We start from the raw sequence: 14,116 nt of genomic DNA on the forward strand, positions 1-14,116 counted from the left end.
ACTAAAAGTTGAGCCTACGTTAAACCTTTGCATTATCTGTCCTCATCTGGTTCAGTACTGCAGCAATCAAGATATGCACCACCAATAGGTCTAATACAACACACTGCAAGCTAACACAACTCATAGTTTGCTTGTACATGCAAAACTGTGAGCAGACTCTCCTTTCGAAATCTTTCTCATAACAAACATTGACCCATTTCTAGTTCAGGCAAAATTTCCATTCCTGATCGTGTGCTTGGGTGCGGCATGCTCGCTAAGACATTAAGACAGTGCAGAGCAAGGACAACGGCTTACTTCGTCTGCCATCTGGCGTGTACTGCGCAGTTGTCCAGACATCTAAGCCTTGGGAAGTAAAAGAAGAAAAAGAAAGATAAGTTAAGGGAAATTTAAATAAAAAAGTAATACCCACCTAAACATTACAGTGTGGAAACTGCATTACCTTTGCAACTCCCGGTGCACATTTAGTGCTTGAATAAAGTAAAGTGCAGTGTTAAAGGCTTTTGTTTAACCAAGCATATCTTGTTACAATGTAAGCAAAATGATGATTGGAATAGCACAAGCACCACTCAGCTATGTACGGATACAATGACATGTTCACTAAGCATACCTTTAATGTGGATACACAGTCAAACCTGCTTATAACAAACTCAATAGTTTCGCGAAAAGTGGTCGTCTCAGTAGTTAGTTACATATGAATTGGGACTTAAAAATGCTAAAATATTAACAGCAATGAAGCTGGCATCAGCAGTCACAATTCAGCAGCACTTTAGTCCAAAAACCAGGATTTTCAGTATATTTTTGCTCCTGGTGCTATTCCCACACCTAACTGCAAACTTCCTTTAGAAACGGCCATCTGAAGAATGAAATGGGGCGTCGTATATCTCTTTCAAAACAATGCCAGGTTCCAATCACCTGTTATTTCAAAAGTGGAAGTGCAGTCGACATTTTTTATTTGAGAGCTTGCGATATATTTTACTACCAGCGGGACACGAGTGTATTCTGCACAAGAGTTTGAAGCGTTCTAGTTGGCCAGAAGTGCAACCTTTGGAAACTACTGCGGCATGTCGCCACTCTGCGAAGGTCTTGGACATCATACATACAGACGAACCCACTTATAACGATACCGGTTTTAACAATATATAATAATGAGAAGCTGCTGCACCATCAACTTTTGTATGTTTTTCGAGGTGGAATAACCCAGTCACTACAATGCCCCGATGCCGCATTATTGGTTATAACGATGAAGTCTGGCTGCTGGGTGTCCAAGCCGAAAGGTAGTGAAATGCGAAATACTTGAAAAGAAAAAAAGAAAACAAGAAATTCGAGCCGCTCCACGATTCCAACAGCTGCCGCAAGCTCATTTTCCAGTCATCTCGGCGCGGCTCTCTCCCGTCGCCCTTCCACCCCCCCGAACACGAACAGACTGTGCCGATAGCTCTACGCTGCCCCACCCTCCGAAAAACAAACGGATTGCGCCAACTGCGCCGCAAGCAGATTGCTCGCTTGTTGCTCGCTGGCTCCTGATTCAGTGCAGTTCTGCAAACAGCTTAATCGCTTGCGTTCGTTTTTGTTGGTTGCGTTGAAGTCGTTTCTGGCCACGCAGTTTCTAAACTTCACTTGACTCGCCACTGAAACGGAAGATGGCTGATCCGCCTGCTGATCACTGCCAATGCATGATGCTGTCGATGAAAAGAAAGTACACAGCTATAGATTTGGAAACGTAAGTGCTTATAACTGATGAGATGATCGTTGCGAACGTGCTTTCATCGGACAGTGACGGCGACAGCGATGACGCAGTAGCGCAGGCTGCCTCAGCGTTGTCCTCACAGGATGCTCGGCATGACTCAGTCCTCCCCCCTCCGGGGCTTCGTTTTCGCGAGGAACCTTCCGCTGCACTACGTGGAGTGTTTGGATGCCTTGGAGAAGGATGTCAGCAAGCTTTGCGTAAAGCATGCATGGCTGACTTGGAGAAGGATGTCAGTAAGCTTAGCGTAAAGCATGCATGGCTGATGGACATAGGCTTTTCTCGTGCAAGCCAGTGAGATGTACATGGTGAGATGCTTGTGGTGATCTTTCCTCAGTGTTTCTTCTGGATTTCTCAAGCTGACAGGCTGCCATGGCAGCCTTCTCGCAATTTTTAAAAGGCCCCTTTTGGGGCCACCAATGCGATGCCTTGGCGGTGCTCACATATTGCTTGCCACCCGTGACACCTCTTTGCAGTTGTTACAGCAGTGCCATTCTTTAACGCCGACAGCCGCGGCTTGTTACACGCAATTGCAGCACCCAGGAAGCAGTTAAACGAGTGAACACAATCAACAGCCGAGAGGAGGAAAGTGGTGGGAAGGGGCACTGGCCTCCCTACCTATATAGCTTTCTCATATCAGCTCTGCCATCCCCTTGTTTTAACTTTTTCATGCAACCCGGTTATAACAATGGAATTTTCGTGGCACTTGAATATTGTTATAAGTGGGTTCGACTGTAGTCTTGGCATTAAGACTGCGTGTCAGCCACACAAGAGCCATAAAATTACGTTACATATGTTGCTTCATAAGAAGAAGAAGAAGGAGAAAAAAAAAATGTGATATCCGAAAAGTAAAACGTCACTGCAAACCGTTATCGGCAATCGACAATGTATAAACAAAGCGTCGCTCAACTGTGATCTCCTGATAACGGCGCGTAACCGCTGGCCTGGGCCGCGTCGACAGTAACGCTTGAGCAGTCGTTCCCATGGTGGAGAGACATAGATGGTCATTCCAAATCGTTGAAACAGGCGTAATGCACATGGTGCCGTATGGTCGAGTGCGCAAAAACATGAGTGACACGTCGTGGCATCCGATGTCGCAGTGGTGCACGGGCCAGTGCACACCCCGCGCCATGCTGTTTATGCTGTACGCAGCATGCCTCCACTCTGAAGGTGCGCCTTGAAGATGCGTGATCCCGCGTGACCTTCTTTGTGCCTTCTGAAATCCGCGAGAAGCGGTCACTCGCTCATCCCAAAGGTTGTATCATTGTCGCGGTTGGACTGGAGCGGAGTGCGCCCAGTTTGGTCGCGCTTCCACGCTTCACACTTCGCGTGTCTTCATTATACTGTGACTGGGTTTGAAACGTTCGTTGTAGCAGTACGGTGATATGAAAAATGTTCTTTGTATCTGGAAGCAGTTTCCATAGGGGGGTGTTGGAATATCGTAAGTGCACTGAAATGTGGTCGTTATAAGTGGGTTCGACTGTACAGTAATTTTTACGCCAAATCAGTCAGCAGGGAGCACAATACCAACTTCAAGAAAAAAGCAGCATTGCAATTAAGCGGGTACAAAACACATGTTTAATAATAATAGCAAAAACTTGATGTGCATGGATAAGAGTGATGAAGAAAATGCAATCAGTACCCTACCAGAGGATGCACAGTGATCTTGAGCTGTGACGGTGTGTGGAAAATCAAGTGAAGCATGAGAACTGCCATCTGCAAGATCTGTTAATGAAAGCGATGCATGCAATTAGCACTGTAGAAAAAAACCATAGTTTAACAAATCATGCAAAAGCAGTAACTTCTGTGAAAAAACAAACCATGCATAGCATGTGCCTGAACGAAGTAGTCACAACTGAAAAATCTGACATTGCAAGTGGCCTTAATGATTATCTGCATTCCGTGCTTACACGTGATGATGGCTTAAACCCATATTTTAACCACTGTGATGACCTTCCGGCTATTGATAATGTTTTGGTTCGAGAGGAAGGTGTACTTTCGCTAGACGCTTTCGCTAAACCTAGACGCTAAGAAGTCACCCGGTGTAGATGGCATACCTAACTGTTCTTTAATAAGGTATGCTGAATGGTGTGCAAAATACCTGACCCTCATATTTCACAAGTCACTGGCATGCACCAAACTTCCAACCGATTGGAAATATGCCTAAATAACACCTATCCCGAAAACTAACGACCTGTCACAACCTGCATCATTTAGACCTATTTCACTACTGTGTACATGCGCCAAATCACTGGAGCATATCATTTCCAAACATATCTCCATTTTTCTTGATAGTAACAAAGTAATTGATATGCGGCGTCACGTGTTTCGAGAAGGGCTGTCAACAGTAACCCAACTGCTTGAAATAGTTCATGATCTCGCTGCAGCATTATATCAGCATTACATAACCATAGCCAGGTCGACTATTATATTTTTTAGACTTCGAAAAAGCCTTTGATCACATGTCTCATCCCAAACTGCAATTAAAGCTAAAATCACTACTTAAAAATGATACCCTGTTAGCGTGGATAGAAGCTCATCTCTCATGCCGTCGTCAGAATGTTAAGGTTTATAATGTGTCCTCTAAATATGTTTCAGTTGAATCCCGAATCATGTCATAAATATCTCGGAGTAATAATTACAAGCGACTTCGAGATGGAATGAGCACATAACACATACAGAGAAAAAAAAAAAGGCACTGAAAAAACTTTGGTACCCGAGAGCACTGGCAAAATCAACACGTGACATAAAACTGTTAGCACATAAAATGTATACATGTATTAGGCTGATAATGGAATACACTGCCTTACACACCCTTACACACCCTTACACGCAGACGAACATCACCAAACTTGAAAAGATGCAGCACAAATTGGTAAGATTCATCTATAACACATATAATTGGCACGCATCCCTAACGCAGCTCCTACTTGACACACAATTGGAAAGCCTGGCCTCAAAGCGTTACCAGGAACGGATGAAACTTTTTTATTTGCTTTTTCATGACCAGCTAGGTATGAATAAAGCACATTACATCGACAGTGCTAAACCGCGCAAAACAGGTTCTTTTCACCCTAAGAAGGTTAAGGAATATTCTTGCAAGACTAACATTTTAAAGAGTTGTTCTTCCAAAGAACAGCTCGGCAGTAGAATGCCTTATCTACTGATACCATACAATACACAAACGTTTCATTGTTCTCTCGCACGCTGTCATGAAATTTTCTCTCCATACTGTTACTTGCTTTTTGTTTTGTTTATTGAGTGGAGTTCAGACCATGGCATCAAGTTACATTGTCTTTATTCTCTTGTCTTGTAATGTTTCGTTTGTAATTTTTTCTTAGAAAACTTCGTAGAATGTGCTGGTTTGTACTCATGGTGATTTGATTGAAGTGATATGTTTGTTACGATCCCATGTATGAAATGCGGCAACTTCACGTTTGCTTTGTACGCCTGCCCTTGCCTAAAGCCTGGGACTCAGGCTGACAGTATTCTTCTAAATAAATAAATAAAAGTTAAAGCTCACTAACAAGTTGCATAGATAGAAATTTTTTAAAGAGAAACGCTGACTTTAATGAGAAGGTGGAGATGTTAGTTGGCCAATTGCCTGGCATGCTACTCCAGGTATTTAGGATATACACAGTGATCACACACACACAAACAGCACACACACTCACAGACATGCCCACACATGATAAAGCTATTCACAAGACCTTGCTACGCCCCGTGAACCCAAGGAAAGGGCATTTTGGTCAGTTGGATTTTGCGCAGTTGCTAAAGAGGCACAGTATCTTCACGCATGCCTTGGGTGCCAAGTGGACTATACTAGTTGGACTATACTATCTAGTTGTTAGAAGCTTGTCTACTGAATGTAATTGGCACCGATAATTAGGAAAGCGTGCACATTTGTCTAAAGAGCAAACAATATTAAATCTCCCTTGTTTAGCCTCCCCTCCGACAGCCCACTTTATATTCCGAAAAGTGGAGGGCAGTGCCACCTGTTTACTGAAGTAATTAGTGCCCCTTCAATAATGCTCATCAGTGATTCCCAAGACAAAATTTTGCAACCATGCATTATAAATGCTAACTTGAGAGCAATGGCATTGGGACACGCTTGTCAACCAGCTTCTCACTGCAAGATTCAGTGGTGAATGTTACTGAAGTGTTTACTTCAGACGAATAATGGTGTTTGATAGAATTAGCAACCGGCTATGCATTCCCACATTTCCCATCTGTTATCTGTGCTAAAATAGCTCTACTAAAGTGACACAGTTCTGGAGCTGGGACCCAACAGTGTGCATTATCAGCTGTAGCAGCTTAAATGGAAAATGCATTTCCTCTATGGTGAAAGCCATTGCCAAACTCATTACAACTGATGCACTGCAAGATGCTACTTCTATTGGCTTTTCTGCTAATGAATACACCATTTCTTTGCATAACTTTTTTGCACAATTATAATGCCAAACTTGTTGCTAACAGTAGCATAGCTAGGATTTCACTTCAGCAGATGCTATCACCCTTACCTCATCTTAAAAAGGGGTGCTTGACACTGAATGATTACAGTGGTTTTGCAGCTGCAGTTGAACATCTAGGAACCATCAAGGCGTAGCTATAACTGTTTGCAAACGATGCATCAGCGAAATTCATGAGTGACAAGTTACTGCAGCATCCATAAGTCTAGGAGTTGGGAAGAGGTAATGACAGATGCACACTATGAACCTGCCCATTTCCATTTATCAGCATACATTTTAACATCAAAAGTAGTTTTTCTTTAGATGTTACAGTCCTACAGTGTTTTGTATTCTCCACACAGAAAGAAGGGAAATATATGCAAAGAAACCACATTTCTGATTCCTCTGACAATGAGGGAGAGCGGGTGTTGGGCTCTGTTACAGAGACTTTCATAATAATACAACAGCCACCACCGCTTTTTCCTATGCCTACGTTTATTTTTTCAGTTTCAGTTTATTACTCTTTAAGTTCAATGAATGGGTAAGAGATAATACACAGATGAGGGTCCCAAAGTCAAAGACTGCAAGAGGACCCTCGGTTTACAGCACAGTAATTCACAAAGAATGGGAGGAACCATGCCTTTTGCTGTAGCTGACGATTTTCTTTCCCGTTTTGGTGAAGGCTCATCCCCTGCGAGACTCGATTTACGTTTGCTCTGCAAAAAAGATAACATACAGTTTCACTAGCATGCTGCAGACTTCAATCACTTGACAGGTCACCGAAGCTAGAGAAAGGCAAGCCAGAAGAGTTCCAACTTTGGACAAAAGCTTAATAGGCATGTGCAAATACCGAATAGCAGATTTCAAGTTGAATTAAGAAAAAAAAAAGCAGAATATGAAATCGACTATAACATTTTTTCACAAAATTTAATGCTACAAATTTGGGCAAGAAAATCCAGAGCTACACATACTTGGAAGTCTTCTGGCATTGCATAACAAGAATTTAGCATCAAGATATATAGACCGATCTACTCTTATTAAAGGTAACACCAGATTACTATGCCAGCACTGATTACGGCTCAGTTCTAGTATATGAAGGCCTGGAAAATATTTTCTTTTCATCAATAGAATTTCTGTTGAATAGAATCAAGTGCCTTTCTTTTCCTCTGGATCTAATAAATTAGTGACGTTCCGCTGTACTGAATACCAATGAGGTTCTCAGTTTAATAGTGGACCTGTGTATTTCAGTGATCCTTCATTTATCGAACAAAAAGTGCTGCTTTTCAGTTTTTCTACAAAATACAGTAGACTCTCATTACAATGGACACTGATAATCTGACAAAAATTGTCAGTTTTATCCGAAGATCGTAATATCCGAAACGCCTCACTTCCGAAACTGGTCGTGATGTGTAACAATGTCATTGCAAAGAGTGGGTGATGAACATCCAAAGTAAAAAACAAATAAGCAACGAAGGTCGCAGTTTCGCCGGAAAGGTGAAGCATCGATTGCGATAGCGAATTAGTAGACAGCTTTGTGAAGGAGAGTAGATTCATTGGCAGTATAAAGTTGTAAACATTAGCTTACTAACTAAATTAACAAGTAACATGTCACGCGCGCACAGGTAAACATTAATACATGTCGCTCGATGACCGCGGAAAGTCACATTGGAGTGAGGAAGCGGGGCAGTAACAGCGAGCGAATTGACCTTGTGGGGATTTGGGGAATTCAACGCGCCATTGGGCGGGTGCATTTCACCTATGTTCTGCAATCCTTAAGCCACACGGTCTCCTCGCTGCAAACCAGTTGTCAGCGGTGGTGTTCCACTCGCGATGGTTCGCGGTGCGGGCGGAGTTATGACGTCACGAAGTGGCCCCTGGTGGCTACTGTCGTGACGGTTGCGTCTCTTTCTCCTTGGGACTGTGCCGGGTACGCACATGCTTCTTCTCCATTAAAAGCAAACTTTGTTGCATTAATAAAATTGGTAGAGCAAACTAAGGTTGAAATATGGTGCGTTATATCCGAAAGTCTGTTGTGCGCAGGTCCACTGTAACGAGCGTAGACTGTACAGAAGGGCTATCCAAACTTTACTGCAGGTGTGTTATTGCAAGCCAATCTGCGCGCAGCCAGCACCTACAGTAAAGAGCAGGTGCCCTTTCATTGTGAGGTTCGGTGTGGTTTGCTCCCTTTCAAAGATTCTGAAATCTGGAGGGTCACGGCAAATTTGCTTAATGCTGGGAGCAGCTAAACATTCGGCATAGGCAGGCTTTCCTTGGCTCTCATGTAAAGGAGCATCTGCATTGGTGTAAACCGTGTGGCATAAGCATGGTAGAGTACTATTGAATGTGCCTCAAGTTGCACGAAAAAGCTTGGCTGCTGTGTGATCATCTCAGAAGCCATGCCAAGCATTGCCTCGCTCGGTTTTCTGCCATTTGCTGACACACATGACAGAGTTTGCTTGGCAGAAATGGAACAATGGCATAGTTATAATACACCGTATTCACACGATGGTAAGTCGACCTCTCTTTTAAAATTTGAAAATATGAAGCGGGTGGGGGGGGTCGACTTACAATCGAAACCAAAACATGGCACAAAAAAAAAAAAAAAAAAAAAAGAAAATAGAGACAAATGGTATATCATGGGAGCTACAACGTAGTTCCAATTTTATGTTTGCTCTACGACCCCACCCATAGCTTTCCGCTATTCCGTGCGTTTGTTCGCTTTTCGGAAGGGTTTTTCAACATCTTTGAGTTTTACAGCGCACACAGCACTCATGTGGGGGTGTGATAGCTCAGGGAAGTGCCGTTGTTCCATTTGCAGCGGCACCCTCAGAACAGCGGCTCTTGCAGGGAGTATCGATAGTTAATGGAAGAGCAGACACCTCTCGCAGCTCGCGCATTTCTCTTTCCCTGTAGCTCTTTAGTTTCATGCGTTCGATTTGACTGCCGGGCACATGCTACTTTCGTGCTTCCTCAATCGTCATGAGTGCTCCGAGTCCACTAAACAATTGGCGCTCGTTCACAGCGACGTTGAAGAGGGCTGCCATCCTTTATGCTGAAGAAACAAATAACTGCGCAGCGGGTCGCAAATTTAATGTTTCTTAATGGCTGGTGCGAGAGTGGTGACGGCAGCAAAGCAAAATTTTCACCTGTGACGGCAAGCGAAGAGATTTCAGTGGGCCGTTGGGACGTTTTTCGCAGCTGAAAGACAAGCTTGCGGCTTGCGGCACACACGGACCCTGCCAGTGACGTGCGACAGGGTCATGAGACAAGCCTTGTTCTTCGCCTTTGAAGGACCTGCTCCGCCGTGAGTACAAGTGGCTGGTGGCAGAAGACCGTGAACTTACGCCGACCAGACATGTCAAAAGAGCCCCCCTGACGGCTGTGTGTGCTTGGGTGCTTTCGGCGTGGACTTATGTATGTATGCAAAGGTGGAATTTCGCTGGACGGCGACGTGCTGTGGTACCGTAGCAGTAATGACGATGGCAGCCCTAGTGAGGAGTAGTAGTCCAGTGACCATGCCATTTACTAATAAATTTTCGTTATGGAACGCGCCCACGGGTATGCTCTTTTTCTTTTTTTTTTCCCTGTCACACGCGATATGGGCGGGGGGGCCGACTTACTATCGTGTAAATACGGTAGCACTTCTGTAGCAGCATTCTTCCCTACTTGCTAAGCATTTATCACAGGCAATCTAAAGTTGAGGTTGTTTCTCAACAGGGAATGTGTCCCCAGCCAGTGATATGTTGGGTCTTAGCATACTTTTGAATGCAATGAGGTCCTGCTAGATCAATGAGCCCCAATCTAGCCCAGGCACAGATTCTCAAAGTTTATGTTGTCATAACCAGGAGCTAGTGTATGAATTGTTTAGCAAAGTCACCTCCTGTGTTTTGTTTTTACATCATTTCTGGTTTGCAAAGCTTATGCTTGCAGTAAGGCTGACCTATTTAAGTGTTCTGTAAGTATAATCCGATAATCTAGTCAACCCTTAATGGACGATTGTTACCTACAGGCAATGCATCAAACTTTTTTTTGTTGCAGAGTTTCGCTGTCGAGTACAGTTTCTGGCTACATGTCTTTGGCGAACACATTTGGCGAACAGGCAGCAAGCGTCATTTGTTGATTTAGAGCAGGAACGCAGAATGAGGAAGAATAAGCTTGGCATGTGACTCGCTTTCTTTTGAAAGCATAGTCAGAGGAGACCGACCGATGCAAGATCTCCGGCTGCAGTGGTATCACACACATGATGCAAAGCAAATGCAATGTACACATATGGTACACAAATAACGAGGGCTGCCTGTACAGGTCCCAAATGAAGCCGTGTGTTGTAGTGAAGCCCACTTCCAGTTTTCTGACTGGCGCTGCCCTCTTATTGCTCAAAAAGATTCTGTGAAATAGTTTTTCTTTTTGTTGATTTTACTCTCGATTTATTTTACACATTTAGACAAAAAATAAACATTCCTTTTCTGGGTATTTATGTGTCTCATGTTTAAAATGTTAAACCTAATGTCTATATTTAATATCTTTTTAATTAGAGTTATATTACGTGGTTTTGAATGACTACACAAAATGAGATGTGTAGTTACACAAACCCCCTATAGCATGTTTTTATAGTATAATTCGCAACCTTACTGGTGCAAATTGGCAAAAAATAAATAAATACATATTGAATCACGGGTTTTCCCATTGTCTCTATATATTGCTTTCAAGCACTTACATCACTTCTGCGCTTGGAGCTTGTGGGTGTTTCAGGGTAGATGGCTTTCTTGGCCATAAATTTCCCTCCTACAAGCAATATTTTCTTCTTGGATTGCGATGAGGTACTTGAGGTGCTTGTTGCAGGAGAAGCACTTGCTTCTGCAAATTAAATGAGCATCCCCATTTAGCACTTGTGATTTTAAGCAGAATAAATACTCAAATGCCTAATGCTAATGTCACAACTTGCTGAAGAGCCCTTGAACACTTATGAACATGACAAATAGAATCTGGCGCTGCTACAGGGCACCGAGTTTTCTTAAGGAAGCAATCATGCAATCACGACTGTCGCTGGAAAATCTACGTTTGCCACAGAAACACCAGAAATTTAAGTGAAAGTGCTGCTGCTTAATTTGGGTCATAACATATGACTGGCTACATATTACTGTAGTCTGATGGTACACAGATAGCTTTCCAAAGCCTGCATTTCTCAAAACGGGTGCCTCTTGCCTAAACAGTTCTCGCACTTGAGGTTTCACCTCACAGCCACATCAAAGGGCTTTCAACATGATCTAGGTATTGCTTGGTTGTCTCCGTTCTGTCTCCTAGCACCTCATTGTATCAGTCATCTGTGTTGTCTGCTTGTTAGACAGGAAAGACGCCTGTGTTGACGATCCCATCCACCATGGCTTTTGCACTAATCTAAACTGATTCAGAAACCAAACGGTTATTGTCCATTTTAATACATCCTGCTGCCAGTGGCTGAAAGATGAAAGAAGCTGCACCCATAAAAGAGTGCTGTGTTGATGGTAGGCACAAAGTCGGACAGTTTTCATGGTGACCAGGTTGCCAGTCACACTGGGCTGGTGCCAAACTAAACTGATGACTAAATGTCACATGCAGTGTGGCAACCTTACAAGCTGGAAATGCTGAAAAACCCATTTCGTCAAGCAGTGACGAAACCAGAATTTTTTGGGGGGAAGGGGGCAGGGTGAGGGAGGGGCTGGGCAGGCTGCATAACACAAATTTCAGGTCCGGAGGGGAGAGGTCACGTGACCAGTGCCCCCCTGGGTCACGCGACTAATTCTGGTGGGAGAGAGAGAGAGAGAAAGAGAGAGAGAGCAAACAACATTAACCAAACAGTATTTCCTTGTTGTGTAAATGCATTGTAATTACCCTTTTGTTATCAGTGACCGACTACGATCTACCAATTATAAATAGGATATGTAATGCCATGGAAACTGGTATCGTATGTTCACAGAGGTGGTGCCTATCTTGTACACCCGAGTCCTTTTTTCATTGCTTAAAGGGAAGCTGAAAGCTTTTCCAGAAAAAAAGAGTGAAGAGCAGTACGCCGTGGTTTTCAACCCTCTGAATTCGAATATCGCATTGAAATTGAGTGAAAGAAAGCGCAAACATATTTTATTTCGACGAAAAGTGCAGCAGCAGACACGCCCAGCTCGCGCGCCTCGTTTCCGCCTGTGATTGGTCGGGCGCCTCGTGACGTCAACAATAGTGTTCGTGTGGACCGACTGCTGCCGCTACACACGAAGCACAGTGCAAAGTAGTTTGGTGGTGTTTTGCTGAGACGGTCATGGAAATTTTCGAGAGCTTGCGTTTCTCTGAGGAGTTTGGCGTTAAGTCCAAACTCTACGAGAGCAATTTTTCGTGCGACGGTGACGGGCGACGGCTTCGAGCGACAAAACGGGCCGTCGCTTGAACAAATCGCTCGGTGTTGTCGCTCGATCGCTCGTTTCTAGAAACCTAAAACTCGTCGCTCGTTGCCCGGAAATGCTATGAGCGACTAGCCAATTGTGCGAAGCCGAAACTGGATGTACATAACTCAAATACTACTGTTTGTCACACGGAACGAGCAAACTATTGAATTTTACACGTGCAAGAATAAGAACCTATTGCAAGACCTTCAGAAATATTTTCTGCTCCTTCTTCAGTAAAATACATCAACTTAAATTGATAAAGCATGCGTCACGCTAGTTTCAGTGCGTATATTGCTGCCCTCATACCGGGAAGTCGTCGCTCGCGTGGAGTTCGGCTTGCAGACGACGAGTGAATGCGACAGCCATCGCCTCGCTTGTAGCGCTGTCGCTGTCGTGTGCAAGATCACTTGTAAGGGGTTTATTCTTGTACATACTACACGTACGTACATACTTGTACATACTACATGTACGAGCCGATTGCGAAGAGCCGGCCTCTCCAATAAGCAAAAAATGCTGGTGCAAGCGCTGCTTTCCACGCGAACGAAGGCGAAGTGTTAGCACCTCCTTCTGTTGGAAATGTTCTTTGGCGGGTATGTTTTTTGCTAAGCTGCATTCAGCGTTCCAGTGAGTACGTTTCCGGGCAAACAACTGTAGTGTTATGTTCCTGCATGCCTCCTCGTAGAACGTAAGCGGTGATGTGATCTTCAGCATTTGTGCGCTGCCCCAAAGCTGTCGGCAATCTACACAGACGGTTTAAACGCGGGAAAAGTTTACTGGCTGTTGTAGCACGTGTAGTATAGAACCTTCATCAGCGCGCCATCCGCACGCTACTCGTAACCGGCGAATTTCGTCGGCTACGTGAGATGGTCGGTTTCTTATGTGTGCGAGAGAAGGGGGAGCGCAGCGTCTTGGCGTGAGCAGGCTTTTCAACACATGCAAACTTTACACTTGCACTGTGTTATGGTAGCTGCATGCAGGCTGTTTTATAACACACGTGCGAATAGAAGATTCAAAGCGCTTGGCGATGAAACCTGCGTCAAGGGTGGGCTATAAACATGCACCTTCCGTTCAGCGTGCTAACTGTTTGTTTAGGAGAACCCAAAGCACGCATTATTGATAAACTCCGGTAGTAATCGTCACGGAAGTGGTTAGAGCACAACACTGTTGTTCTTGAGCGCTTGAAATTGTTTCGCTTCACAGCAGCCTCCCACTTAGCTGAAAGCTTCTTGTCTTGCAGGAACTAATGGAACATCGGAACATCGTCGCGGCCGCTGGTGTTCGTGCAAGCGTAGGCTGCACAGAACGCCGGCATGATCGGCCTACAAGTTCAATTGATACTGCGCACGTCAACTACCACTCCTATATACACACAAATAAAAGAATGTAGGTTCGAGTGAAGCAGATTAGGACGGCACGCACGCAGAAATAAGCCTGGTCAGGCACTGTCGCGGAGACTGCGAAGGAGCGGAACACCAGTGTTGACGTCACTAAGCCGCGGTTACCAGTCTCCGCTC

General features: G+C 44.2%; 1 protein-coding gene across 4 annotated transcripts in view; it reads right to left on the bottom strand.

Annotated features, from left to right (window-relative positions):
* Nucleotides 1-14,116, bottom strand: part of LOC142572236 (PHD finger protein 20-like) — a 47,639-nt gene that overhangs the window by 24,884 nt on the left and 8,639 nt on the right. For 3 of the 4 annotated variants that reach the window (XM_075681206.1, XM_075681204.1, XM_075681207.1), the window contains exons 6-9: nt 10,907-11,046; nt 6,833-6,908; nt 3,392-3,469; nt 295-342 (exon numbers count right to left, since the gene is read on the bottom strand). In XM_075681206.1, coding sequence (XP_075537321.1) covers nt 295-342; nt 3,392-3,469; nt 6,833-6,908; nt 10,907-11,046 — 342 coding nt within the window. The remainder of the gene's footprint in view (nt 1-294; nt 343-3,391; nt 3,470-6,832; nt 6,909-10,906; nt 11,047-14,116) is intronic. The other variant, XM_075681205.1, reaches the window with a different exon arrangement.

This window comes from Dermacentor variabilis, chromosome 2 (assembly GCF_050947875.1).
Source record: "Dermacentor variabilis isolate Ectoservices chromosome 2, ASM5094787v1, whole genome shotgun sequence".
Lineage (NCBI taxonomy): Eukaryota > Metazoa > Arthropoda > Arachnida > Ixodida > Ixodidae > Dermacentor > Dermacentor variabilis.